Source organism: Malaclemys terrapin, chromosome 9 (genome assembly GCF_027887155.1).
Source record: "Malaclemys terrapin pileata isolate rMalTer1 chromosome 9, rMalTer1.hap1, whole genome shotgun sequence".
Lineage (NCBI taxonomy): Eukaryota > Metazoa > Chordata > Testudines > Emydidae > Malaclemys > Malaclemys terrapin.
The window spans coordinates 81688429-81712657 of NC_071513.1; the positions used below are offsets into that span (position 1 = coordinate 81688429).

Genomic DNA, 24229 nt, shown 5'->3' on the forward strand with positions numbered 1-24229 from the left:
TCTATTTATTAACTCTTAGACAAACAACAGATATGAGTTCCACCTACCTTGTATTTCCCAAAATTGCCCATTAATGAGCGGCTATGGGATTTCTTCCCACTTTCTTTTGTGTCTCGGTTCTGTACAAAGAAAAGTGCACAATGAACATATTTTTCAAGCCAGCTCAGGAAGGGTCTCTCTTTTGTTATTTTTTTAAGTTTGCTACAATCTTTAAAAAGATGTATTTTTCACACTAATATGCATTCTTGTATGTGACACTGTTATTAAGATAATATAATAATTACACGGGGGGAATAAGAGTGAAAGTGAAGCTGTTGAAGTCTAAACCCAAAATACTTAGCTTTGGATGTAAATTTAAATCCGCATCTGTAATACAGGATTTTTCTTCTTCTTTATACTATTAATGACTTGGCAACCACTGATGGTAGGGAAAATATACAAGTAGTAACGCAACAGCATTTTTAACCTAACTGAAGACCAGAAAACAAGAACAGAAGGAGAAATTCTTTCCCGTAAGTGCATTTTGATGATCGGAAATCAGCAACATAATCTTTATTCAGGCTAGTTGATGAAACCTCATTTTACAGACTGAATGTGATAGAAGCCATTTTAATGATTAAAATAGAAGAGATTCCAATTTTCTTTCTGCTGTTCTTTTAACAAACAAAAATATGCCTCTTTCCTCCACCTGATGCCATTTTCCTAACTACTGCTATCACTTCATCATCAATTGCTTGCTGTGAATAGATGAAGAATCACATAGAATTAGTAGATTCAGAACCATACAAATAGATGTTTCGAGTACAGAAGGCCACAGCATGATCTATAACAGTAGCAGGTCATTAATGGAGAGAAAAGACAGTTACCTTTTCCGTAAATGGTGATCTTCGAGATATGTTGCTCATGTCTATTTCACAATAGGTGTGTGCGTGCTCGCCACATGCACCAGTGCCGCAAGTTTTTCCCCTAGCAGTACCCGTAGGGGAGAGCCCCTAGTGACCCCTGGAGTGGCACCTCCATGGCATGGTATAAGGGCGCTGTGCACTCACCCCACCCTCAGTTTCTTTTTGCCAGACAACTCCGACAGAGGGGAAGGAGGGCGGAATGTGGAATAGACATGAGCAACACATATCGAAGAACACCAGTTACGGAACAGGTAACTGTCTTTTCTTCGAGTGATTGCTCAGGTGTATTCCACAATAGGTGATTCCAAGCTATAACTGTTGGAGGTGGGTAGGAGTTCACAAATTCTCGGGACAGAGCACAGCCCTGCCGAACCCGGCATCCTCCCTGGCTTGGGAGATGATTGCATAATGCGAGATGAAAGTATGAACTGAAGACCATGTAGAAGCCCTACAAATTTCCTGGGCCAAAAAGGCAGCCAACAAGGCCTGTGCCCTAGTCGAATGTGCCCTCACAATTGATGGCGGGGGGATTCCCGCAGATCATAACAGGTACGGATATACGATGTGATCCACTTGGAGAGTCGCTGAGTGGAGATCGGCCAACTCTTTATGCGTTCGGCCGAGGTGATGAACAGCTGCGAGAACTTTCTGAACGGTTTTGTCCTCTCCAGGTAGAAAGCCAGAGACCATTGCACATCCAGCGTGTGGAGGTGGCACTCCTCACTAGACGCATGGGGATTGGGGCAGAGGACCGGCAGGAAAATGTCCTGACCCATGTGGTAGGCAGAGATCACCTTCGGGAGGAATGAAGGATGTGGGCGGAGCTGGACTGTATCCTTATGGAACACCGTGTACGGGGGCTTGGAGTTCAGGGCCCTGAGTTCCGAGACCCGCTTAGCCGACATGATCGCCACCAGGAAGGCTACTTTCCACGAGAAGTGCGACTAGGAGCACGTAGCTAGTGGCTTAAACAGGGGGCCTGTGTGGCGGGCCAGCACCAGGTTCAGGTCCCACTGTGGGACTGGGGGCCTGACGTACGGGAAGAGACGATCTAATCCCTTAAGGAATTGGCCAGTAATAGCATGGGAGAATACTGTGTGGCCCTGCACCAGAGGGTGAAAGGCCGATATGGCCGCCAAGTCCACCTTGATGGACGAGAGCGCCAGGTCCTGGGCTCTAAGGTGAAGGAGGTAGTCCAAAATGAGCTGGATCGGGTCAATCACGGGGGAAACACCCCGCTCATCCACCCATCAGGAGAACCGAGACCACTTTGCCAAGTAGGCTCGGTGCGTGGAGGGTCGCCTGCTTTCCAAGAGGACGCGCTGAACCCCTTCCAAGCATGTCCACTCCTCCCGACCTAACCATTGAGCAGCCACGTGAGGTGGAGTGCTGCGAGGTTGGGGTGGAGGAGACAGCCCTGGTCCTAGGAGAGCAGGTTTGGGCGGGACGGCAACGGCCATGGCAGGGCGACCGCTAGGCCCATGAGGGTCCCGTACCAATGCTGCCTAGGCCATGTCAGGGCAATCAGTAAGACCCGGGCCCTGTCTGTCTTTATCTTTTCCAGGACCTTGCCTAACAGTGGGAATGGGGGGGGAAGGCATAGAGAAACTGGCCCGACCAGGACAGGAGTCAGAGATCGGAGATAGCACCCCATCCCAGCCCAGCAGATGGTAGGCCTGCAGGCAAATGACGTGGACTATACAGAAGTCCCACAGCCTGAGGGCTTCTTGGCAGAGGATCGGGTCCTGCCTTGCCTGTTGATATAAAACATCGAGGCCGTGTTGTCCGTGAAAACCCTGATGACACGGCCCTCCAGGTGCGAGCGGAAGGCCATGCACGCCAGCTGCACCACCCTGAGCTCCTTGATGTTTATGTGGAGGGCCAGGTCCTGCGTAGACCACAGATCTTGGGTCTGAACGTCCCCCACATGGGCTCCCTACCCCAGGTCTGATGCATTGGACACCAATTCTATCAATGGAGGCCTGCCTCTGAACGGGACCCCGTGGAGCATGTTCCCTGGGGAGGACCACCATTGTAGGGAGTCAATCACTGGTTTGGGCACAGTGAGGACTTTGTCCAGCCTGTCTCTGGCCTGGGAGAATGCCAAGGCCAACCAGAGCTGGAGGGGCCTCATCCTGAGTCTGGCGTGGCGGACCACATATGTGCACACTGACATGTTACCCAAGAGCTGGAGCTATGTTCTGGCTTTTGTCACTGGAAACCTTGTGACCATGTCAATGAGCCCTTTCAGGGTCTTGAATCTGTCCCGAGGCTCTGGCCGACGTGGCGTCCAGGACCGCCCCGATAAACTCTATGATTGTACCAGGATTAACGTGGACTTGGTGTTGTTTACCAACAGGCCCAAAGTGGCGCACGTGGACAGAAGGAGCTGCCCTTGACCAGCCAGTCATCCAGATAGGGGAAGATCTTGACCCCATGGCACCTGAGGTAAGCCGCCACCACCGACGTACACTTTGTAAATACCCTGGGGGCAGTGGACAGGCCAAATGGGAGCACCGTAAATTGGTAGTGCTCCTGCCCAACCGTGAAACGGAGGAAGCGTCTGTGCCCCTCAAATATATGGATGTGGAAGTACACATCCTGCAGATCGAGGGCAGCGTACCAGTCCCCGGGAGGAATGATGGAGGCCAGGGAGGCCATGCGGAACTTGAGCTTCACCATGTACTGGTTCAGGCCTTGCAGGTCCAGGATGGGCCTGAGCCCCCCTTTGGCCTTCGGGATAGGGAAATAGCGGGAGTAGTACCCCTTGCGTTTGAACTCCACTAGCACCACTTCCACCGCTCCTAGGCCAAGGAGCTGCCCCACCTCCTGCTCGAGCAGAGCCTCGTGAGAGGGGTCCCCCAGGAGGGACGGGGGCGGAGGGTGGTTGGGCAGGGTGGAGGTAAACTGGAGGGTGTAACCCCGGGAGGTGGTGTTGAGGACCCATCGGTCCGACGGCAGCCGCGACCACTCCAGGAGGAAAGCACACAACCAGTTGGAGAAGGGAAGTTTTATTGTGGGTGGATCCCTGATGAGAACTGGCAGGCGCCCCTGGGCGTCCCGTCAAAACTGCTGTTTCCCTGCCTGTTTGCCCTTGGAGGACCCAGGCTGGGGGCAGGCTGAGACTGCCTCTGCGGGCATTTCTTATAGTCCCGCGACTTTTTATAAGCGGGCTCATATTTAGAGTGGGCAGCCTGGGCAGGAGCCTGCTGCAGCTTAAACTTAGGTTTAGCCAGAGCCGGAACATAGAGGCCCAGAGTCTGAAGTGTCGTACGGGAGTCTTTCAGGCCATGTAGTTTTATATCCGTTTGTTCCGCAAACAGAGCTTTGCTGTCAAACGGGAGGTCCTGCAGGGAGGTCTGCGCCTCACTGGACAGCCCAGAGAGCAGGAGCCACGATGCCTTTCTCATGGACATCGTGGAGGCCATGGACCATGTGGCTGTGTTCGCCACATCCAAAACTGCCTGCAGGGTTGCCCTGGCAGCCACTGTGCCCTCCTCCACCAGCGCTTTGAATTCCTTACTGTTGCGCTCCTGGAGGGCATCCTCGAACTTGGGCAAAGAGCCCTAGAGGTTGAATTTATACCTGCCCAGGAGAGCCTGATGGTTCGTCATGCATAACTGGAAGCTCAAGGATGAATAAATTTTCCTTCCAAATGAGTCCATCCTCCTTGAATCTTTATTTTTCGGAGTGGGGGCTCGTTTGCCCTGCCGCTCCCTGTGGTTGACCAACTCGACCACCAGGGAGTTAGGGGCAGAGTGGGTGTATAGGTATTCATGCCCCTTGGCGGGCACAAAATACTTGCATTCTGCTCTCTTAGAGATGGGGGCCAATGAGGCCGGGGTTTGCCTCAGGGCATTTGAAATTTTCGCCACCCCTTCTTGGAGAGGCAAGGCCATCTGCCTGGTACCGAGGCGGACAGTACGTTAAGCGGGGAGTCCAAGGGCTCCTCCACCTTCTCTGCCTGGAGGTTGAGGCTTGATGTCACCCTTTTTAATAGTTCTTGGTGGGACTTAGAGTCCTTCTGCGGGATGGAGGGAGGAGGAGCTGTAATCGCCTCATCATGGGAGGGCGAGGAGGCTGGCAGTGCCCACTGGTACCATTGTGACGGTGCCCAGTGCCACTGCACCTGCTGTGGCGCCAGGGGAGCAGGCTGTTTAGCCTGGCTGGCCTGACCCATCGATGGACTGCTACAAAGGGAGACTGGGCTGACATACAACCTGCCACTGTCCCTGGACTGGGAGAAGAGATGGTGCTGGGAGCGGTGCTGACCCCAAGACCGTGACCTCGACATGGAGGACTGGTACCGTTGGTAACAGCTGCTAGGCGATCAGCTCCGATCTCGCTGGCAATCGACACCCGGGGTTGCGGGAACGGTGCTGTGGCAGGGTCCTGGAGCAGGACGATGAATGGGAATGTCACGACCAGTTACGATAGCCCCTCCGAGACAAGGATCTTCGGCATCATCTGCCTCGGTCCCATCGGTGTCCGCTCCTTGGGGCTGAGCGGTGCCTGGAGTCTCAGTCAGATGGAACCCAGCCAGACAATCTGGTGGGAGTCGATGCCGACCCATGTGGACTACGCACGGAATGGTTGCTGAGTGGCGAACAGCGTTGGGAATGTTCTCTTGACTGAGACCAGTACTGAGTTGGGGCGACTGCAGAGATCCCAGCGGTGGCTCGCCTCTGAAGCATGGGGCCAACATTGGTGGTGCTCCTGGTACCAGCGTGGACATGACATCCCAGGCCGCCTGCAGCACCTCCGGCGTAGAGGGCATCCAGACATCCAGGGAAGCCTGCTCCGAATGGGCCGGGCTACTCCGCTCAACTTGAGTCGGAGGCCTGGAGGCCAATAGGGATCGAGGAATACCCAACACTGGTCTAGTCTCTGCCCCAGATTTACTGCGGAATCGCAGCGGAGAAGGCCTCTTCTTAGCTTTCTTGTTGTGCCCCGTGGACAGGGAGTGGTGCTGACTAGTAGATGGCACCGGGCGGTCGCTGCACACAGACATCGCAGTGCCTGGTGCCGACTCGGAGCAGCACGCCGGAGTCTGGGTCCACGCCGACTCTATGAGGATAGCCCAGAGCCTAATGTCTCTCTCTCTCGGTCCGAGACTTAAACGACTTGCAAATCTTACATCGATCACTGAGATGAGTTTCACCCAAACAGTGTAGACAGTCCGCATGCGGATCACTCACTGACATCGGGCGCCTACAAGTGTTGCATGACTTAAAACCTGGGATGCAGGGCATGCCCTGGCTCAGACGCACTAGCTAAACTAAACTAAAACTAATTGAGTACTAACTATAGGTCACATACACTGAACTAACAAGAGTTCGGCGGACAAGCTACAGCAAAGCTGGAGCAGAGCAGTTCCGAAGCACCTTCACTGGCAGCAAGAAGGAACTGAGGGTGGGGGGTGCTCACAGTGCCCCTTATACCGCCATGGAGGCGCCACTCCAGGGGTCGCTAGGGCACTCCCCTACGGGTACTGCTAGAGGAAAAACTTCCGACACTGGTGCACGTGGCGAGCACGCACACCTATTGTGGAATACACATGAGCAATCACTCGAAGAAGAAAGCTTCGTTTTTCATTTTATACATTTCTAGATCAGTTGATCTGCCATGGACAGTACCGCACAGGACTAAATTACTCGTGTTCCCAGTTAAACCACGCAAGTCAAGAGTAATTCTGTTCTCATATGTAAGTAAATCAGGAGTCACTAAACTAAATCAGTGAATTACAAATATGCAGAAACAGGGTTTATTTTTTCTCTCTGTCTCAGCAGCTTGTGTCACCATATACACTTCTGCAAAGTGAGTGAAGAGTGGGTGTAAAATCTTACCACCAGTGTAAGTGAGTGCATAATTCTGCTAAGATATAATTTTACAGCCACGGTGCATGCACTTTGCACAGGTGTACATGAAGACACAAGCTGCAAAGCACTGCGGAAATAGATCCTCTAAATGAGATTAAAATCTGTCCTAACAGATTTTTAGATTTTTTGAGATTTCCTAAACTACAAAGAATGTTCTTGAATTAGCAACTCCATGGTTATCAGTACATTCTGAGGATTCTGAGTGGTTAGGCAATTCATTACATAGTTAATTTTACTCAGGCCAAGCATGCTTGTGGACTATCTTGTTTCTCAAGCAGCCTCTGAAACAATTATTACCCAGGTGAGTAGGCAACACATATGTTACATTATCTAGAGGCTAATGCTTTTTGTAGATCCCAGTAATGGGGCCATTTGCAAGCAATAGGTACATATTTTAATGAGGTAACAGCAGGGTTGTGGGGTCCCTTTAGCAAAAGGAAGAGATGAATCAGCAAGATGACTCAGGAGTTGAATTGGAATCATAAGGAATGGAATCCAGATGGACCAAAACAAAAAAAAAAAATCTGCAGCCTTTGACAGTGTAGGTAAAGGATGCATTAAAAGCTGAAAAAAATGGACAGATGCGAGTTTGTTAGGCCACCTGAGTTTCACTTGTATAGAAATATCCTCTGGGACATCAATTTGATGATCACTGGCAGTATTCAGTTTTGTGGTTGGAAAAACACATCCCTTCATCTGTCTGAAGAGCTGAAGAGAAACCTAAAGATATTGAAAAATATTCCCCCAACATTTCAACATGTGAATCCAAATAGTTTCAGTTATTCAATGTGCAGCTATGGGTTGGGATGTATTTTTAATTACCAAAATGTTAGGGGCATTAGATATTTTTCTTGGCTCCAGGCAAGGTTGCTAATTGTATGCATCGTTTTCATACATTTATTTCTAGCGTAAGTTGCAAGATGTAGGTAGAAGAAACTCTTAGCAGAGTTATTTAGATAATAGCATATCAGTTGACAGTGTCAAATCTGCAAAGTCAAAACCAGTAGTAGACCTAGTGTCAAAAGTCTTAGAGCTTCTGCTGATCTTCTCAATACTTTTTCTCATTGTTAGTTATAGATTCCATTTCCTAGCAGAAGCACCTATTGCCAAGTAACTGAGATATCTGTGAAAATACACACATTATTTATGAGTTTTCTTTCCATTATTTTGTTTGAATTTGGCACTTTTAGAATTAAGGAACTAGTAGGACTGGCTAGATCCAGATAATAGTATGGGAGATGGCTCTCAAGACAGCTTGGCCAATGCACTTACATTCCTATGTGTTGCACACCAGGATTGATGAAATGCCACAGTGGAACAGGTCTGTGGTCCATCTAGTCCAGTATATGGTTTCCAGCAATGGCCAGTACCAGATATTTCAGAGGAAGGTAGAAAACTCCCGTGACAGAAAACTGTGCACATACTTTTCTAACCCCAGCAGTTAGTGGTTTCCATGATTGTTTACATATCTCTTGTTTTTATACTATCCATGTCCTGAAGCATGATTGTTTATGTATCCCTTATTTTCACATTATCCAATGTACTTGTGGATATTCTTGTTAGTCATATAAAGACTCATTTCTAATCATTTTGTTTTGTTTTTTGACTCCTACTAGTAGCCTTGTTTTCCAGTCCAGGGCCTTTCCTGAACAAGGACAAGCAAATGTTAAGTGCTTCTCTGATGCAAACAAATGTCCCTTTGGGATCCTGGTGATCGTTTTCATTTGTGGCCTGAACAGGATTTGAACTCGTATCTCCAAAAATAAAAGGATAGTGCGCAAAGCCACAGAGGGAAAGCACAAGGAATCAGTGGTACTAGAAGGTAAGGACCACTTTCGTTGAAATCTTTCTACTTTTATAGTTATGTTGTGGTTCCTATGCCAAAAATACAAATTCTGGAGTTTGTACAGACCCGGTACAGCTAGTACTTTCCATTACAGTGGTTAGCCTTCACAAGTGACCCGCTGCCTCAGACTGCAATTAGACACACAATTCATTATGTTCTTTCTTTCCAATAAATGAATAGATTATGGTAACTCAAGGAAAAGTTTACAGAAAGTTGTGCCAGGCCAAAAAGAAAAGGTCAAAAGACATCACCTATTTTTCCTCTGGACAGACTATTTTTCATGTTCTAGGACTATTTACACATAGTTTTTGAAGTAGATACAGATTCAACATGGGTTATTAATAACAATCCCTCATACTTCTGAAGCGAGTGGCAGCTAAGGATCTGCAAGAACTTTGCAAACGTTAATGGATTAAGACTCATAAATCCCTTGTAAAATAGGAGGGTGTTATTAAACTCATTTTATAGATGTGGAAATTGAACTTTAAAAAAATCACACTTGACAGCATTTAATCTCTGAAAGGACCTTTGACACAGCACAGGGAAGAGAAAAAAAACAACAAAATGTAGGAAATTCTGGTTATAAAACCTCAAAAACTGAACTCAGAGGCAACTGTAATTTCTTGAACTGCTTTCAATTCATTTTTTTAAAAAAGTGACTAGACTTCAGGTTGATGGTTTCTCTTTAAGTGATTTAACTAAGATTACACCATAAGGCCCTGTCATTGACCTGCATCCCTTGAGAGGTGCAGCCTAGGAATCGCAGAGCAAAGGTGGTTGGCTGCCTACCACCACTTTACCTCTGGGCTTCTGTGCTGAGCTGGAGTATGCCTGGACCTTGGCCTAAATTAAGAGCACCTCAGAGGCTGCTCTAATTTATGACGGCTTTGAACAGCTCCCTATGGGTCATCTACCATGCCAAAATTGTAGTTCATAAGTACAGTGGACTCCAGTCACACCCCCTCTCTTTTCTGCCCGGTCCCTTTCTGCCTCCTGCATGCCCCTACACTGTGTCCTGCAAGGTGGCAGGTGGTGCAGGGCCATTACACTGGCTCTATGCCTCCCAAGAAATGCCTCTTTCCCGCCCCAGCACTGTATTATTCCCTAAGGATAGCTACACCAGTTTTGAGATCCATTTTTCATATCTGACCACAGAATCGGGCCTATGTTTTGTGGACTATCTAGGAACAGAATGTAGATTTCCTGACTTCTAGTTCTGTAATCTAACCTTTACACCATGCTCCTCTTCTATTATGTGATATTAACTCAAGGACAAGGCATAAACTTGCGATGTAACATGCTCTGCTTTTGAAAACATGGTAATGCTATGGGGAAATGAATGACACTTGGATAGCTGCAATTAAGGGGAATGAGATCTGCATAATAAAACAAAAGCAAATGGAAAAATCTTCTCAGTAGATACCTTTCAGGTACAACAATCAGATGAAAATGATTAGAAACTAGCTTTATAATGACAAACCCTTAAGTATAACAGAGCTAGCTAATGAGTTACTGAATTACCAAAACATAAAAGTTTAATTCTTGTTTACAATTGTTTCTCCCCTATGTAGGTCAACATTTGATATCAGTTAAACCACCAGATATTTTAGCTTGTTGTTGCATTGCTGAGCTCTGAGCTGACAAAAGGACCAAAAATCACTCCTCAAACCCATAGTCAAGCACCGCAAGGCTTCAGACAGGAATGGTAAGAGACAAATGGGTATCATTAGTGGCCACTTAAATTGATTAACGAATCAGCAAAAGTCTAGTCTCAGGGCTGGTTTACATTAAAGCTGTAAGTCGACCTAAGTTCGTAAGTTACATAACTGAAGTCGACGTAACTTAGGTCAACTTTCAGGGGTGTCTACACCACGCTGTGTTGACGGAGATGTTCTCCCGCCAACTTACCTTACGCTTCTCGGGGACGTGGAGTACAGACATTGACGGGAAAGCGCTCTGCCATTGACTTAACTTGTCTTCACCAGACTCACTAAATTGACACCAATGCATTGATTGCAGCAATGCCAATATACCCGTAAGTATACACAAGCCCTCAAATTTGATACTGCTAGTTGACAGCATCATACCCAATGTCTGGACATGGCTACAGTCAGTGATATCTGCAACACTCTCATCTTCACCAATTTTCTTGGCTCATATTCATTGTAACTGCTAAGCTCAGATGTCATTAATTTCTCCAAGGTGAAAGCCTCATGCCCAACATGACTCCCTCCTGGAGGAAATTACTATCATTTTTGTAAATAATCAAAGTGATGACCTTTTAGTGACTTATGTGTTTGACTTCCTAATTTGAGATATGGTTATTTTCCTTTGCAATCAGCAATTTGGTGTGTACCAAAGAATGTACTAAATGACAGGATTCTAGCTCAAAAGGGAACGTGTGTGGTTGAAATCTGATCATAATTACTAATCCCATGAGAAAGACTGATGACTTTTGGTGACCGCTTGTGGAAAGATCAACGTTCAAATTTGTGAGAAGAGGGAGGGATCAGAGGAGAAGTCTTTAGCAGTCAAAGACATGACAAGGTGGGGCTTTGGTCTCACCAGTAAATTCACTTTCAACAAAAGAGACTATCAATCTGGAAATGGGCTCCTTCTCCTTGTGGCTTCAGTTCAGGAGGCTCTGCCCCTTAGATTCTGCTACCCTCCCTCCTCCAATCAAAGCTTCCCTCCCTCTCAGAGAAGTAAGCAGGCTGGGCAGTATAAACCTGCCAGAATGATGCTCAGCTTTAGGCAGGTGCTCCTTATCCAGCCTCCTGGTAGCGGAGGTCTGGGGAAAGACAGTGGGCTGCAGAGAGGGAGGGACTGTGCTAGGCTCAAATTACCTAGCAGGATCTAGGGGGCAATCAATGGGCTACTCACAGCAGTAAATGCTATGCCCATTAGTAAGTGTTTACAAGATCAGGCCCTAAGAAAGTACCACTGGTTACTAACCCACTGTAATATGCTGTGATGGGGCGTCTGCCCCCACACTAGCCCATAAAGGGTTAATAGAACCCTAGGGATGCTGCGCAACAGGCAGCCAATTGCAGAAGACCCTAGGGATGCTGTGCAGGAGACAGACAATTGAAGAGGACTACAAGGAGCAGCCAATCAGGGTCCATATAAGAAGAGCCGCAGGACAGAGGTCATCATTCCCTAGAGTTTGAGGGGGTGGTAGACTGGCTGCCTTGCAGGCTGAGAGTGGCAAGCACCCTGGACATAGCAGTGCTGTAGGCTGGTGCTGCAGGCTGAGGCCCTGAAGTTAGGGCAAAGAGTGTGCTGGGGCTGCCGGGAAGTGGCCCAGGGAGATCCACAGAGGAGTTGGAGGGGATGCAGTAAGTGGCTGCTATCTATAGGGTCCCTGGGCCGGGACCCGGAGTAGTGGGCGGGCCCGCGTCCTCCCCCTCGCTCCTCGCCACTGGGGAAATAGCTAAACTGTAGACTGTGCTTGCCACTGAAGGAAGTGGCTGGACAGTGGACTGCAGTTCCCCTGGAAGGGGGGAACACGGAGTATAGCACAGCCAGAAGGCAGTGTCATGAAGAGGATGCTGCGGTCCTGGGAGTGACGTGGGTCCAGGAACAGAGGCGACAGTGGGCGAGACACCACCAGCAGAGGGTGCAGCGCTAATTCCCCGCAGTGGTGAGTCGCCCCCCCATCATGCATGCTTGAATGCTCAGACAATGTTTAAAATTCAATGCAGAAATACATGGCTTAACATTTACACAATCAAGTTCTCTTGATTCTGCTCCCATTGAATTCAGTGATTCAGAATTAACCCCTTTGAAATGGTTTTTACAATCCGCCCTACAGTACTGGAGGGAACATGGCTAAATAGAAATGGAAGTAAGGACTCCAGGGATCTATTGCTCAGCTCTGCCACTGACTTTCTGTCACTTTTAGCAACTCACCTAACCTCTCTGTTTTTCAGTTTACCTATCTATAAAATGGTTAGCTGCTTACTTCACCTTGAGGTTTAATCAATTATTGTGGGTGAAGTACACTGAGATCTTCAGACTGAAGGAGCTATGGAAGTGGGAAGCGTTAGCATCATTTACAATACGTTTCAAGCTACACTAAGCAAAAAGAGTAAAGACACAACCGTAAAACGACATTAATTTTGTAACTGTTTCTGTTTTATTTAATTTATGAGGTCACACTCTTTTATATCCCCAAAGTTTGGAAGAAAAAACTGATTAGACCAGTTATGCCTATGGTAATCCAGAATGATGCCACTCACTTCAACAGAGTTACATCCATGTAATTGGGAGGAGAATCTTCTCTCAGTGTGACACATACTAGTGAGAGCATATCTAAAGCTCCTGCTTTGCTCACATTCTGTCACCAAGCTTCACTTACCCTTATCTTTCCCCATTCAGGACACAATTTATGCCAAAGGCCCTGATGATGTGATGGGACCCATTAGCATGGACCTTTTGACCCATGTGCAGTCTCAGTGACTAATGAACTTTATCTAAGTATGAGTCCATGCTGGCAAATCCCTTCCAGTGCTATAGTTGCTGCAGTGTCTTTACTAATACAGATTAACATAGACCCTTCACATCTGAGAGGTCCAGAATCCTCTCTTAACATTTTTTAAATAACTGTTCCAAGCTCTTATTTTAGATAAAATAACGTTTAAAGGGTTTATAAAATATTACTGTGAGCTTTCATTACATGCCAAATCTGCAATGAATATTGCACTAGCCTAATATTACTGCATTTGTCATAGCACGAGGAAGGAACAAGAATGATCATACCTGTTTCAGGTTTACATTTAAGCCCTCATGTGTCGCCTTTAACAGTGCTTTCACGGTGAAACTGTCAGGGTCTTCTTTGTCCCGGATTTGAGATTCTTTTATCAATGATTCAAGTTTCTTTCTTATAAAAGATTCCATCTGGTGCTCAGTTGTACCATTACTCTGAAATGAATAAACAAATCCTGTTAAAATACTTTCAGACACGCCAATCCTATTTGAGTAACCCAAATGGAACAGTATGGATGCTTCCATCCAAGCAAACTATTGATGTTCTCAACATTTCCTCCTACCCTTTCCAAGTACAAGTAGGATGATGAAAACCGCTTTAGTCTGCATCTTCCGATTGGCTGCTTTCCCTGCCATGTTTTTCCCTTTAGTCCTTTGATGTGTAAGTTACGTTGACTTAGGTCACCATTTAGATCACCTCAGAATTTTGCACCTCTGTGTCAGTTTCCCCATATGGGAACAATCGTATCACTTACCTACTCTCTCTGAGATGTAGTGAGGACTATACAGCTGATGTGTTGCCACAGCCCTTGGAAAATGCAATATTATAACTCTTGATGGAACACAGATACGGCGTTTTTATTATTAATAATAGTCATTTGTATTGTGATAGCACCTATGGGCCTGATTGTGCTACATGCTGTACAAACACAGAACAAAAAATGTTTAGCAGAACTTTTGATGTAAATAATAAAGGCCTCACATAGAGTGGAATTCACTCTTCGTTCCTCTGCTGAGGGGAAGAGAGATTTCATCCCTATGGAAGAAAGTGAGGGCCTACTACTAAATCCTGCAGATGCTTCAGTTGTGTGGCAGACACAGGGCCACCCACAAGGAAGCCCTGTGCTTTCCTGTTGGATGTAAGGGCACCCCTTTAAGATAATTCTATATGATGGAGGGGGTTACCCAGGGAAAGCTAGGATAGCCTCTGCCAGTCACTGAGCATGTTTCTGTTCGATGGTGTGGGTGCATGGATGGGGAGTTAAAGCTGTGGTCACCATTGGTTATCTAACCTTACCTTGGGGTTATATTTATAGTTGTGTTCAATGGCATCTCTTCGCTTCAACCCCGATCCTGCAAATATTTAGACAGCTGCTTAAAATTAAGCACAGCCTAAAGGCTTTGAGGACTGGGGACCTAAATTGCATTTAGCAACCTTCACTGTAGCTTAGTTTTTTGTTACTAAATATGAAAAAGTTCCAAGCTGCAAGCAATACGGAGAGAATATAACTTCTTGGGTCACTGAACGAGCGGTCTTTGCCTCTTGCTTCATGGATCCAAATCAAAATTGTATTTCTACATGAGGTTGTCTTGTAGACCATATGGCTCAAATAGCATCACACTACACTCTGACCACAAAGTAATCGGAAAGCCTAAGGCTTTGTAAAAATGAAATGAATCACATCTTCTCTCTCAATGTTAAGTATCACTGCATTTATCTGTCTAAGAGAGAGAGAAAAATCCAGACCCTTTATGCAATGTACATGAATCCTAGAGAAGACTTTGCTGATTACTTGACATGTAGGTGGTGCCTGTGCATAGAATTAAAGAAAAGAAATGGCGTGAACATCTGCTTTCTCTAAGATAGTTCAGAAGGGAATCTATAGTACCTAAATCCGCAAAGTGATTCCCAAGTCAGCCTGCGAAATGTTTAACTCCCAACAGCAGATGTAAATGATAAAGAAAAACAAAACAAAATCTGTTTAAAAAGCTATTGCAAAATATTTAATATAACTGAGAACTACATGGGGATGTGTGTCTATAATGAAAACCGTGTGTGTGTGTGTGTAATTAAAACAGTCGGTATAAATTAAGATGATATGGGAGTGAGTGGGGGTGTAATAAAAAAGCAAGCTCACTGGGCCAAATTCAAACCTGAGATCAATGGAGTTACATCTGCTGATGCCAAATCTAAATTTGTCCCCTTGTATTTGTACCATACTGTATAATATCTTCTTTCTTGTTCAAAATTTTAAATTAGTGAAGTGTGGCTGCTGCTGGGCTGGACACCTGTTGCATAGCGTGCATCAGCACTGCACAACGGCTTATGTTAGGTAGCAACAAATATGGAAATGGCTAAAAATAAAATTAAAGCATAAAAGAAAATAGACCAGGGTAAGATCTTTAAAAAGAGAGCAAGTAAAGGGGTTAAAGGCAACAAAAAAAAAAAAGAGAAAACAGACAAAAGGCTAAGAAATAATAAAAGAATGGTTTAGAGATGTGAAATTCAGACCACTTTGGTACTTACATATGGATTCAGGTGCATGACTTTAGGCATCCAAATTCAAAAATTTTAATCTATAGGTAACAATATTAAGTGGGAGTTTGGGGTGTGTAAGGAACACAGGATCGGGAAAGCAAATTGTGCCATATAATTGTTATACACTTACATAACAGAGCTTTAACTTGCAGTCATCTTCAATTTCATCAGCACTGTCTTCATCAGAAACCTCCCCTTCTTCAGCATCAGCTCCAAGGTTATATGGTAGTTTCTTTCCCTAAAAATTAGCACAAAAATATGTATAATATATGTAGAAGTTGCTAGTGTTAGTTACTAGGGAAAAGGCAGGCTAAAATTCTTGTTCATGTTCCTACTTCCAAATAAGGTCTGATGGGAAAATACATTATTTCAAGTTGTGATCAAGAACATGTGGTTTCAGGATTTTTCATTTAGGCTTTGACAGATACCTCCAGGGAACCAGTTTATCCTAAAGAAAATGACTGCTGGTTAATGGGACAGTATAAGCAAAGTATCTGCTTAATGGGATACAGCCAGCCAGTGCCAAGAGCATTTGCTCAGAGCAGGTCTACATAGCATGGTACTTAAGATACTGGCAGCTTCCAGCACCATGTCTACACCAGAGCTGTCACTACTGATATCACAGGCGGAGGTGAAATGATAGGAAATTTTAGAGAAATAACCCTAGTGTGGACAACGCCTCAGAACCTTGCTAATAATAATAAACACAATGTTCAAACACAATTGTAGGCAGTGTGGTTCTGATCTCAGTTTGAACAGGTTCTTCATAATCATCGCCCTTCACAAGGGCCAGATCCTAAGCCCACTGAACATAATGGGAGTCTTGCTATGGACATCAATGGATTTAGACTATGCCATGAGTCTGGGCCAGTCTCTCTGTGCAATGGTAACAGGTACTAATTATATTGGGTGGGATTTTCAAAGGCCCTAATGGAACTAGGTGCCAACTCCCCTGGAATTTTGAAAATCCTACCTATTTAATGTTTTGATGATTCCTATTACCTTTCATTACACCATGCAGCTGCCAACTCTGAGGCTATCATTGGAGTGATGTAAAACAAATCTTTTAAAGTTAAGTCCCCCAGTACTGAATTGCTTAGCTGTAGGTGGTCTGTGATCCCGGGAGTCTTGGTAACATCACATCTCTATTCTTAAAGAAGTTTGAAACGCTAAAAAAATAAAAAGAATCCTTCCTAGCAGTAAGTTGCCTCTTTTTAAAAAAAAGTTCAAAAGAAAAAAGTGCTGCCATTTGTAATATGTAAAATGTAAGAATTCCTCTCCAAGTAAGTTGAGCAGCTTTACAGGCAAACCTGCCTCTTGCCTCCTTTTGACCAATGTGCAATGAATATTGCTGCAACCCTTTCAAATGAATACCTTAAATCATTTAGACACTAAAGCAGCATTACACTGCCAGTGAGCATAAATGCTGTGCAATGTGCTGGTCCAAACGCTAGCAGTAAAATGACTTTATGTAAGACAGTACGTGTCCCACGAGTACTTTTAGATTCAGTTTATTGTTCAGTTATCGTGTATTAAAAATAGTAGAGCCCAAACGTGTATTGTGCATTACTCAATTTTCTATTCTCCACTGATCAAGAGTAGTAATACTTGGCTCCATAGTTTACATGCTTAACTCTTAGAATGCAATATTTTCCAGCCATCAGAATACTTTGGATGAAATGAGCATATAGACAGATAGATATATGAGGCATCCAACGGGCACAATTATAAAGCTGCTGTGTTCTTGACCTCTAAGGCCCACAGCTTTCTTAAGTTCAATATGTCATGGTCAATTTCTGCAACAGGAGGTAACTGCCTCAAAGGTAGGGTTAACAAAACGCTCTGGGAAGTCTAATTTTTGACTGGCAGAATTCACTGTCAGCTGCAGGATTCAAAGAACTTTCTATACTGACATTTTCAAAAAAATATTGGACATTCTCCCATCTCTAGAGCAGCCTTTTTGTCGGAATGTCTTTGTATAACTAGACTCAGCTGTTTCATGCTCACCTCCAGCAGGCTGTTCTTGTTATAAAATCAGACACTAAGGCTGACACTCTGCATCAGGGGAAGTGCAGACACAAGGGAACTTGATTGCATTTGGCAGTTAGCGTGAGGGAAGCAGGAAAGCCTATAGAAATATTGCATGTACAGTTCGGAGTGTAGTCAGCAGGCTGAAATTAGTGGCTAATCCATTGCTGTAAGGCAAATATGTCTTACTTGGGTCAGGAAGGAATTTCTCCCAAGCTCATGTCTAGCTTTGAACAGCTGGCTAGTGTGGTGGAATATGGATGCAGCATTTGTTGGCTACTTCTGGTGACAGGATACAAGGCTTGAAGGAGCAATAGTAAACAGAACAATAAATCTTCTGGAATTTTCCTATATGATCACTCACATTGCAAGTGCAGGTCTGTAGATACCTAGTAGTGTATTAATAGAGGGTCTGATGAGGAATAAAAATCAAGATGCCAGTTAATATCTAGGAAATTAAACTTGTATGCTGTGATGTGTGCTTATCTTCACCACTGATTAGGCTCTCTACAGTTGTCAATGCCAATACCACCATAAACTAGATTGTTCTCCATGAGATTTATACCGCGAGATAAACAATGCAGGACATTGACACTGCATTTTTTGGAATGGATAGTACTATTCTGCCAGCCAGGGGGTCCAATTCACCTCTGACTTACACCTTTATAACTCCACTGAAAGTGGAGCCACTCCTGATTTATACTGACCTAAAGGCTTGTCTACTTGGACACCGTTTCAAAATGGGGTAGATCAAAGTGCACTTCAGAACTGTTAGTTCACAACAGCAGGGTACATTGGACACTTAGCATGCGGCAGGCCAATGTGGGGTAATTTTACATCCCAGCCTGCCACAAACTAGGTGTTTGTGTGGATAAGCCCTAAGTGAAGGGAGAATCAGGCTCAGAGTCAGGACAATCCAGTTGTTCAGGAAGGATGAACAAATGCATAAATGAAGTACAAATAATGGCAGGGAGGTATGGAACTGGCTTGTTACTTCCCCAAAAATCTACTGATTCATAAGTAACAAAGTTTGTGTTTTCTCAAGTGGCTGGCTGACATGAGTGATAGATGGGATAGCAGATACAGTATTTTGTGAAATCAGACAACAGTCTACAATGATGGTGAAAACAGCCTTTGTCACTTCGAAATGCTGGCCGCTTCACCTCCATGCCTAGACAGCTAATTCTGTGCTTACAGAGAATGAAGTGCCCTCACCATGCTAAATTAAATTAAAAAGAGGCAATCTGATAAGGTAAATACATATTAATCATCCTCTCAAAGTACTATCTAGCTTTTTCATCTTTATTTCATTATTTTCATCTAGTTCTCTGAAATTCCTTCCAGAAAGGATCTGTTTACACTGAAAAGTTCAAATTATTCATCTCATACACAACGCTGGCACTTTTCCCCTGTTGTTCTTTAGCTCTTCTCTGAAGCATTCTTCTCACTTACATAGCCACAACTGACGAACCATGAAAAAATGCTTTTATCTGATGAACCGTTGCTCTTAGCAGCAGGAAGGTGAGAAGAGAAGGGAAAGAATGCTTTTCTTCTCATAAATTTGAAATGATTTCTCACTCTTTTCTATATTTTGCTTAAAGAATACACTGTAAGGAGAGAATGTGGACTGGTGCTTAGCACCAATGTGAAGACACCTTAGAAAAACCACAGATCAAATAGATTAGATAGAGGTTAGATCAGGGGAATGGGAATCAGGGTCCTTGGATTTTATTCTTGACTTTGCCATTTATTCCTTGTTTGATCCTGGGTGCCTCATATTCCCCAGCTATAAATAGGAGTATAATAATATTGCTCATACCGCATAGGGCTACTGTAAGTGTAATTAACAGATGTAAAATGCTTTGAGATCTTCAGATGAGAATACATAAGTACAAATTATTTATGTATTTATTATTATTATTATTTTATTGAATATAGACTGGTAATATCACTTTACAAAAAGTATCTCAGGATACTTGCTAAGTCTGAAATAAAACCTGTTTTAATGTCTGTGTGAAAAGAAACACAAGATCAAAACCCAGCTAGTTATATCTGTTCTGATTCCTGTGTCATTGGTAATTGGGTTCTTAGGGCCTGAGGGGACAAGAGCTAAGATGATAAGTATAATATACTGACTTATTACATTTTGTACATAATACTGGTAGCAAATTACCTTCACTAGGATTTTGCCTTTCAAACTTTGAGGGCTAGGAAGCTGCTTGGAATCTCCAGCGATTATAGATGACAAGTCCAGTTTGTCACTGAATATTTCCATGAGGTACTGAGCAATCTTCTTTTGCTGCTGGATACTACAGTGATTCTCAATAGACAATATCACCGGAAACCTAAAACAAAAGCAAAACCCCCAGATGATATCATAACAGCTTTTCAAGATATATGACCAGGCAGTCATAATGCAACTTAGAAAGTAGGTTGGTTTACATTCATCTTGTTCTTGCAGTCTCTGTAGCAGCAATTTTGTTTTTAAAACGGTGTTTTTCATCATATTATTACAATCATATCTCCTTGAAGAAAGCATGAAAACTGACTAATTGTGATGAGGTGTACAAACCCCACACTGAGCACAATGGGGTTGAAAGGCAATACTGGGCCCAGGTAACTCTACCCCTTTGGGACTGCAGGAGCAAGTTAAAAGGAGCTCAGAAGGCCAGGCAAATGGGGTGGATAGGCTGCAGGAGAGAGTTCTTCTCCAATAAGCCAGATGGAGGGTTGAGTCTGAGATGGGATTACAGAGCGGGTAAGGCCCTCAGGCAGAGTGTTTTCTACCCACCACATCCTGCAAGGCTCTGCTCCTTTGGACGCTTCTGTTAAAAGCGTGACTGTTTGGACTATAGGGGCCATACCTCAAACTGAAGGGACACATAGATAAGAAGGAGCCCAGAGCACTGGACTTGGACTTGCTGCAGGGAGGATCCTGCCAGTGTTGCTTCCCACAGTGCCCTGTGCTGGGACCCCCTATTTCACCCTCCCCACTTCAGGGCCAAGCCCCAGGTGTGGGTAGAAAGCAGAAAATTCCCAACTTAGGATCAGGAGCAGGCACCTCTATTGCTTTGACAAAGAGACAAGGGGCTGGAAGTTGGGTATGCTAACCACTCAGCTGCCCAGCTCTCTGAGCACCCTATCACACTAATGCAGTAGTTTTCAGCCTGTGGTCCACAAACCCCTGGGGGTCCACAGACTATGTCTAAGATTTCCAAAAGAGTCTGCACCTCCATTCAAACATTTTTAGGGGTCTGCAAATGAAAAAAGGTTGAAAACGAATGACTAAACTCAGAGGGACACATAGTTTGGTTGAGCCCTACACCACCTGGACCAAATTCTGCATCTGGTTACAGTGATGCAAATCCGAAGTCATTCCACTGACGTTAACAATCACTCTGGATTTACACTGGTGTAATTGACAAAAAGAGCCAAATTCTGCCCTGACATACACCCTTTGCACCATGATTGAAGTCAATTGGGGTCTCAAGAGCTATAAGGCAGGTCCTAATTTCTAAAAACAGCTCAGTGTAGATCCATGTTGTTTGTTTGTGGGTGAAGGTCCTCTAAAGAGTAAGGACCCCATGACACTCTTTGTAAGACCATGTGTGGGTGAAAATATCCCCTCTCCCATTGTTTTTCAATGTGCATCAGTTGTTTGATTGGCTTTAGCCTTCTGCCCTACAGACAGATGCACACAGGTAGTTCTCTGTGTGTATAAATAGTTACCTTCCCTTCCTGAGTAAAACAGGTATGAAAGGAAAACCCATGTGCAAAATGCCACCAGCTTTCTAGCTCCATTTGGTGTGAGGGTAAAGACCAATATGATGGCAGAATAGACATGGGAAGGTCTATAAAGCCAAGATCCACAGGAATACAGGCACAGATCTCAGACCCAATAGTCTGCCATCTCCTCTCTGAGGCCATTACACATGCTCCCTGTTCTGTGTGGAGGAGGAGTTAGGAGATCAAGTGATCTACAGACACGTTCCCCTCTTAGGGTTCTGAAACTTAGCATGCAAAGCAATACCGTTGCCCTGAACAGGCTAACTCCCCCGCTGCAGCTTTCAGAACCCTCACAAGGGGAATAAGAGTCTATGGTGGAGCAGGGATATGAACCTGGATCTTCCAAGTTCTCAGCTAGTGCCCTAATCACTGGACCGGCCTTCTCTAATGGTCCTTCTCTAGTGCCCTAATCACTGGGCCGGCCACTCTACACCCTCTCACCAAACCTATCTCACTAGAGGGAAGTATTTAAAAGCTCTATAGGTTCATCCCATGGAGTTCTCAATCTTCTCGGCCCCAAAGTTTTTATCTTGGTGGAAGGAATGAACTAGCCTTCATTCTCAATGTATCATGTTGTGTTTACAGTAGGTGTGGTAGTATCATGGTTGATTTTAATAATATGGTATATTCTATAATCCTGAGGCACAATGGGATAAATAATGGGCAGAATGTTACCATCTTTACCCTTGAACTTCCTGGATTTTTTTACTACGAAGATTTTAGAAAACTTTGTCCTTTTTCAGGCAAATCTGTCACTGAAATTGAGGACACTTGTCCACGAAAGCAACGTTATGCCACTAATTTTTAAGCAGAATTCCCCACTGGAAATCAGTGAAAAATTCTTCTTAAAAGTGGACCAAAACAACTCTGAGATTCTACAGTTATGACTATCTCCATATATTAAACAAAAACTATTGAGCTGGCGTTTTATAAAAGATCCTCTGTAGCCTGGGTATTGATTAATGGGAAGATAAAATGTTCACACTGTTAAAAGATAAATCAAAGTTAACAATAGGGAAAATAATCAGATTCGCTGTGTGTTTGAAGGAAGAAATTTACATTGGGATACACTATTTTCATATAAGATTTACTACACAAGAGAAGTATACTGCTCTACGCTCAGAACCTGCATTGCACTTACTCGTTTTTGACAAAGGCATTTTTATTGATAGCTTCTACTACATCTCTGAAGAGTATTTTGGAAGTAAAGGTATAACCATGGTGCACTACTGGCTCTCCATCTGGACCATCCCAGCAGTCAACTGTCAAGACAAGAAAACTATACATGAAAAAATATCCAGTGTCTTATACATTTTTTAAAATTTTCTTCTGAAGGGGAGAGGAAATGTTTTATGTTTTATACGCTCATGTAAATCAGACATGAATCCTGAGTAATAAACTGATACTTTCATATTGTATTTTGTACAAACTATACAAAACATAATGGCAAACAACCGAAGACCGATCTCTATTATACAAACACTGTGATAAATTAATATTCCCTTCAAGTATAATTACAAGGATCTGCTGCCATCAGAACCAGAATAAAGCCCGCGTAAGAACATTCAGCCTTAAGGGCCTGACCTCTAAAAAGCTAACTCACATCAGTAGTCCTTACTTGTGTGAGAAGTCCAGTGTACTCCTGCCAGTAAATTCCACTCAGCTCAATAGGGCTACTGATGTGAATTAAGGCTGGGGGGGAAGCCTTTCTATATGCTATCAAAATGGTTATTTTCTCAATTATCTGCTCTCAGAATATGATTATTTTATTTGCGGGGAAATATAAATCAATTTTCACTCTGTTACTCCAATTTATATATCTGTAGTGAAGCGGACTGGCCCCCGACAGCCCCTGAGGGAGAGGAGCCTGAATTGGCGCCCAAGTGGGCGGAGCCACCGCCACCTGTTCCCGCCCCCCGGAAGTCAAGGGGCGGGACAGGAAGTATAAGAGCCAGGCCCCAGCTCTCAGTTGGAGCCCAGCAGCCGGAGAGGCCAGACGTGCCGGTGCGAGCTCTGGCTAGACCAAGGCTTCCCAGAGCCAGGTACCCGGACACGGACGGACCGAGCTGCCCCAGAGCCAGATACCCGGACACCGACCGACCGGACCTCCCCAGAGCCAGGTATCCCGACGCGGATTGGCCAAGCCTTCCCCAAGCAAGGTACCCCGAAGTAGCCTGGCCGCACTTGCCCCGAGCACGGTACCCCGAGGAGGGGCCCGACCGCCCCCCTTACCGGAGACCAGAGGAGCAACCCGACCCAGACGACCCTCTGTGAACTGAGGAACCCATGGTGTGGGACCCCGCTGCCGAGCCCAGCGGGGAGCAGGTACAAATGGAGGGGGAAATGGAAAGCAGCCCGGGGGTAGCTGACCCCAGTCTAGCTACAACAGAGAGCGAACCAATGTTGGTGTGTTGCGGTCAGGACCCCACCAACACAGTGGCAGACTGACTGCCGCTCTTAGGGCCCCGGGCTGGGACACAGTGGAGTGGGTGGGCCTGTGTCCCCCCTGCCACCCCACTTAACGGGTGGCAGCCTCCCCCTCCAGCCAGCGTTCTGGCACCGCAACTGAGCTATTGTTTGCTGCCCTGAACTATTGCTTGTTGCTCCACCCTGACTGAGGGTCTGGGGCGTCCTGAGTTTGTCCGTGCTCAGCTCCTGATACCCCCGACCTGAGCCCCCCATCCTGAACTATTATTTGTTGCCCCGCTCTGACTGAGGGCCTGGGCCTGCTAACTCTGTTTGGGCTCAGCCTGCAGGA

General features: G+C 45.1%; 1 protein-coding gene across 1 annotated transcript in view; it reads right to left on the minus strand.

Moving 5' to 3' along the window:
• Nucleotides 1-24229, minus strand: part of PLCH1 (phospholipase C eta 1) — a 172355-nt gene that overhangs the window by 26156 nt on the left and 121970 nt on the right. Inside the window, exons 9-13 of the mRNA XM_054040926.1 lie at nucleotides 22613-22733; nucleotides 19859-20030; nucleotides 15788-15895; nucleotides 13392-13553; nucleotides 48-119 (exon numbers count right to left, since the gene is read on the minus strand). Coding sequence (XP_053896901.1) covers nucleotides 48-119; nucleotides 13392-13553; nucleotides 15788-15895; nucleotides 19859-20030; nucleotides 22613-22733 — 635 coding nt within the window. The remainder of the gene's footprint in view (nucleotides 1-47; nucleotides 120-13391; nucleotides 13554-15787; nucleotides 15896-19858; nucleotides 20031-22612; nucleotides 22734-24229) is intronic.